This window comes from Carcharodon carcharias, chromosome 4 (assembly GCF_017639515.1).
Source record: "Carcharodon carcharias isolate sCarCar2 chromosome 4, sCarCar2.pri, whole genome shotgun sequence".
NCBI lineage: Eukaryota > Metazoa > Chordata > Chondrichthyes > Lamniformes > Lamnidae > Carcharodon > Carcharodon carcharias.
Genome location: NC_054470.1, coordinates 143,725,977 through 143,731,976, shown reverse-complemented (window position 1 = coordinate 143,731,976; position 6,000 = coordinate 143,725,977). Strand labels below are relative to the sequence as shown.

Below are 6,000 nucleotides of genomic sequence, written 5' to 3'. Positions count from 1 at the left end.
GGCATGGAGGTTCTGGGGGTGTCAGCATGACTCCCCCTCACTATCACTCACCTGTGGCCTGGCTCCCTCGTTGATCCCGGGACTCAGGTGAGTGCACTTCTGGCAGCTACCATCATTCCCATCCCGGTGATGTTGCCTGCAATGACAGCTGTCAGCCTCTAATTGGCTGGCAGCTCTCAGGGAGTTGGATTGTCACCCTTGGGTTCTTGATCCCAGACAAGGCTCGCTGCAGCCCAGTTAAGTGCCTGATTGGCACTTAATCCAGCAGGCCTCCCTGAAAGGCAGCAACGCAGGGTTCTCGCCGTCTCCCCAGCTGGCAAGCAAGACCCCCATCATCTCCATTAAATAGCGTATGCGAAAGAGAAAAAAAAAAATCACACAATGACATCAAATCACTATGAAAGCCAGTAACTTTACTGATTTGTCTGCAAAATACAAATTATACCTTATTTCCAGCGAGAGAAACTTGAATTTTCCCATAAAAATTTTCACTACAGACAGCTGAATTAAGTCCCTTGAGATACATAGATGTAATTTAACTTAGTTATTAACATCTTTTTGTCATCAAGTGGCGACAAAGTCCAGCTTATGCCGCTGTGAGCCTCTTTATTTTTGCTGCAAACGTCCACATTTCCCCCATTTACAAGCAGTCATTTTGTATTACTATTGTATAATGGAAACAAATCCTCAGAAAAAATAACAGCAAACCAGCTGGAGCAATCCAAGTATGTTTTAGGTCAATAACAATAGTCCTTCTAAAGCAATCCAGGGCTACAGTTTATAACAGTTCCTTCATATAGAGCACCGGTACCGTATTTCATTGCTTAATTAACTGACCTCTTTAAACTGTTTTGAGGTATGGATGAATTTGAGGTATGATCAGGGCAAGTATAATATATAATAATCAGAACACAAAATAAAACAGAAAACAATTAGAGAAGCATATTTGTAAAAACTGTGGCTAACCGCCTGGATTGCTCCACGTCTTTGGTTAAAATATTAACAAAAGCCTTTATCATTACTCTACACTTGAAGCACTCTAAATAAACATTATTTGATCAGTCTTTCCAGAACTCTGTAGTGGCAGGAAACCAGCATTAGGTGAAAGATGCCACATTCTACATAGCGGATGGCACAAATAGTAACAGTTGAAGCACTCATATTTTAATTTATGTTTTAGGCAATAGTCTTTTACGAGCAACAAAGTGGTTTTCTGGAACACTGTTGTTTTTAATTGTTAGGTTTGTTTCTATTAAAGCCAAACCTTCAAGGCATACTTTACAGAGGTTGGGGAGCAGTGGTGTGTGTATACAGTCTATTTCTTGTTTTAAGTTTCCATTTTAGAAAAGACTATTTTAATGGTCAACTAAAAATAAATATATTGTCAGACTTGTAAAAATAAATTTTCAAAAAAGTATAAGATACTGAATTGAGTTAGTTAGCTGATTTTCTTCTGAAGAATACCTTTCCTGAATGCTGTATATTTTGATGGTGTGACCATTTTCAAGGGCTTTTAAAAATATTTCACTGGGGCAACATTGGGGTGTCCCATTTATCATAAACTCTGTCTTTTAGAGGTAGAATAGTGGATTTTGCAGAATATTCTGTCAAAGCTGATCTGGTTTGCTGATATTTTCACTATCTCAGCTCTTAATGTATGACATCTGCTGGCTCTGATATGTCAACTCAAGTTACTGGCAGCAGTAATGCATTGCAAACATCAAGATATCAGTAAATGACTTTGCTCTCACTTCTGCGCAGAATAGTAACAAGCCTTTTTGATGTTCATAAGTTTTATGAAACAGAAAATAACTTAAGTGCCCCCAGGAAAGTGCCACTGCCATATTTTGCCTCGCAGTAAAGAACATTGCCTAAATCTGTTAGCAAATGGGTTGTGTGAGTAAATGAGAATATACAAGGGGCTCTGCCCCAATAATTTTAAAACCATAGTACTGTATCATTATATGCTAACTCAGAATTAGCTCTGTGGTCAAACATACAGCAAAATTATAACACTTGGATAACAGTGAGTAGAGGGTTGTAGGTACAGAAAGGAGTGACCCATTGTGAATGAAGTTGTGCTTCTCGATCGATTTTTTAAAAAATTGTGGATATTGATTTGCTGTTATCATGATATTTTGCTGGTAGTTCGATCTACAATGAAATTGATTACTTAATTTTCAAAACCTTGCTGAATTAAAATAGTGTTAGGAATCTGTGGCTGCCTGACGTTCATTTATTGACTGAGTCATTAGTGAGAATTGCTTTTCAGTAACATGTAAACACATTACAATGAAGTTGTGAAGGCATTGAAGTTAACCGGGATTGATGTTTTAAGTATGAATGAGCTTCCAAAACCCATTTAGCATTAAGTGGATCTATTACAGAGCTGAATGAGAACACATGTACGCACGCACACACAAAACACACATAACACACACACACACACACACAAAATGTGTGGTCAGGGGTTATGATTGGGAAAAGTTACATTTTCTTTCACAATCTTTAAAAAGACCTTTTTTAAAAATAACTTTAAAACGTATAAGTGACAAAATATCCACTGGTAATTCTTCAGATTCAAAAATTCCTGTTTAGAAAACATACAAATCTAAATAAACTGAACTAATTTTGTCAAGTATTCATATTAGGTTAAGAGTAGATCAGCATTTCACCACAATTCTCAGAATTACAAATTAGCAATTAGATTTACCGAGGAAAACTAGCCTCGGTACCAAGGTCCTTCTGAAATAACCCCAGTACCAAAAATGGCAGGCAGCCCCACTCCTTTCCCTGTTTTAATTCCTAAACAGTAACAAAATTTAGAATACATACTAAACCTGTCCTCCCAACTGGTTAACCCCTTTATACTGAACACAGCCAACTTTGATTCTGCAAAAGGTGTGCAGAAAAGACCTAAAGAATTTAGTTACTTAAAACGTGCATATGCACAAATACGTTCCCCCCCCCCCCGACTAACAAGATAACCAAAACAATGTTTGCTATGACCATAATTAATATATATTAGAAAGCTATACACAAGCATGTTAATTTCACAGATTTTAAAAGATTTTCTTAATATTATTTTTTTATATAATTAGAAATACACAATTCAAAAACAAAACCTCTACAAAGAGAAAACAGTTATCTTGGTTAGCAAAGCGTGGAGATTTTTTCATGGTTTAGGGTAGTGCTTCCATACAAAGAGCCCAATTCCATTGTTTTTAGGACTGTTTAAAATACCGGCAAAGCTATCAGGAAAAAAACATTTTGGCTTAGGTAACTACAAAAAGCCACAAATGCTTTGCAAATGTTTTTCTTGCTTTCATATGAAAATATAAGCAAAATGTAATGTACATCTTTTTTTTAAATCCACTTAAAATGTTAAACAGACCCAGAATTTGGACTTTTCCACATATTAATGATATTCTATTTTTTTTGTCAAAGTACAGCCCTCATTTAAATGAGTGATCCATTTTATTGAGTGCCATACTCTAATGATATGCCTTTTTCTTAGTATGTTCAGAGATGTCAGTTGACCGATTTGTTTCGTTGAGAATGGTCACCCATATTTCTGGGCCTGTCAACCACCTATACATATATAATTATTTTTTTTTTTGTTTTTGTTGCATAACAGCTGCACTTTCTCTCTCAACAAAGATCCGCCAGTTCTGGCAAATGTTTCCTTTTAATCTGCTATTTACATGTAAATACGTTGAACCTGCAACATGACACTATCTATTGTAACATACATTTTGCAAGGGAGCACAGCAATGAAAAAGAGTTAGCAGTTAAATCTACATTGTACAAGGGTTTTCTTTGTACAACTCAAGTGCTAAAGCTGTTATCTCAGCAATTTACGTTACTTTATATCACTGAGGCAAGTTAAAAGTACTTTTACAAAACAGAGTACCTGACTTATTTTCCACACACGGCACATATAATGTTGAACTCCCCCCTCCCTCCCTTGCCCTGTAATGTAGCGCACACACACACTGCAAGAAAAAAAGATTACTGAAGAATCTTATCATGTTGCCCATCCTTCAGACAGCCTCATCCGCTTGACAGATGGACTTTCCCTTTCGTCTGGCGAAGGCCTTGTAAGTCCGATGGGAGAGTGGAAGTCATTCCTGTGATCCTCTCGGTCACTTCCGTCATAGGAACTGCTACAGCTGCTCAGACTATCCACTGGAGATCGCCCTGCATCGAGCCTTGAGTGCTGCGGGTATCCCAAGGGTGTGTGGGTGCGGTCTCTAGGAGGAGAAACAGGTTCTGACTTGATGTTGAGGCTTTGAGTAGAAGGCAGGGAGAGATTTGAATTCTGAGATAAGTGAGTGCTAGTACAAACTCTGTAGAAGGAAAGGAAACCAGTTACAGAATGAAGAGGGCAATTGCCCCCACCTGCATACATACAAACATGCATGGACACACACACAAATGCACATGTGTGTCAAGGATTTGAAATTTTTTTTTATCAGAAGCAACTGTGCTATCAGGTGTAGACCTTTAGACCGACAAAGATGTGTTGCTGCTTCTAGCTGGCCTGGAATGGTGACAATGCCAAAAATAACTGAAACCTTCAGCCTCATTATTGCTTGTAATCTCACATCCATTCATTTAACAGACACAAAAAATTCCTTTTGTTTTACAAATGGGCAGCTAAGTTTAGAACTGTTCAGATATGCCTGAGTTAATGGCAAACAATTTAAAAGAAATTCAGAGCTCCTGTTATCATGTTACCACTGAAACAAGTCTCTGTTCACTCAGAGGCAAGGCACATAAAAATGGCTTTTCAGGATCTTACATACATTTTATATTGCAAACAAATTATTTTTTATTTGGAGCAGTCAAAGGACATGATGAATACTTCTGATATTTAAATTAATAAAAAATAAAATATTTGATCTTTAGTATGCAGGGTTAAAAGTTATGTCTGAAGTGTATATGGTGGTGGGATGGAGATTACCATTACAGAACCTATTTGAGCAAAAGCAGTTATAGCATTGGCTCTTAGTGATTCACGATCCAGTCTGTATTATTCAATATTACGCCAACAACTACAGTTGCTTTAAGGTTGCAAGATTATAACTTCATTTCTGGCTGCTGAATCTTCCCAAATGATTATGGAAGGTCCATATAAGCCAGTGATAGGAAAACACTGGCCAAAAAAACACTGCAACTGCTTTACTGGAGATATGTTTATATTGCTCCTCCACTATTGCTACTGAACTTTTGAAGATGCTGGGGAAACCCACATGCCCAGGCCATTTGGGTACTTCAGGAAACAATATAACTATTTCACTAATGTCATGAGTTTCACCATAACTAATGGAGAATAGGACTCTGACATGATTTCAAACACTGGAGCTACTTGATATGCTTATCCTAAGGAGATGCAGTTTGAGGTTAAGCTTAAGCATTCACTGCATCCATAATGATACATCTTAAATTCATAAAAAAGTACTACATCCAAATAAGAGTTTTTAAAGTAAGTTTTAACAAAGGAATTTGCATGGCACAATGTGAATAGCGTACAGCACAGCTTTGCTGGAGAGTGTGATGAAATGGCTATTAGAAGATCAGAGTTAATTACTTCTGCCTGAAAATTCTGTTTTGTTCCTTGATTATAAAACCGAATAACAGTATGCTGTAGTGGTTATGTTCAAAATTTGCTCTGTTAAAGCTAGAGCGCTGGTAAGTAACTATCCATTGGTTTAAATGTGTATCAAGAACATACTTGGAAGATTGACTTGGAGAATTGTGTTGATCTAATTAAAGCAGGACAAAAAAGCTCAGATGTTATATTGATGTTTTTAACCTGGGCCATGAGGGTGTGGTTACAGTAATTTTGTCAGTACTAACATGATGTGAAGGTAGATGTTATAGCAATAATAATATCTTTTGCCATGGTATGTCTCTGAAGCTTTTCTTTTGATGGTAATAAACTATGGACCCTATTTGTTTAGCATCATCCTGAAAGGAACTTGTTGTAGTTTTTTT

At 37.0% G+C, this 6,000-nt stretch overlaps 1 protein-coding gene across 4 annotated transcripts in view; it reads right to left on the bottom strand.

Moving 5' to 3' along the window:
- Nucleotides 1–392: 392 nt before the first annotated feature.
- Nucleotides 393–6,000, bottom strand: part of mef2cb (myocyte enhancer factor 2cb) — a 277,190-nt gene continuing 271,582 nt past the window's right edge. For all 4 annotated transcript variants that reach the window (XM_041185709.1, XM_041185712.1, XM_041185711.1 and 1 more), the window contains one exon: nucleotides 393–4,349. In XM_041185709.1, coding sequence (XP_041041643.1) covers nucleotides 4,028–4,349 — 322 coding nt within the window. In that variant the 3' untranslated portion in view covers nucleotides 393–4,027. The remainder of the gene's footprint in view (nucleotides 4,350–6,000) is intronic.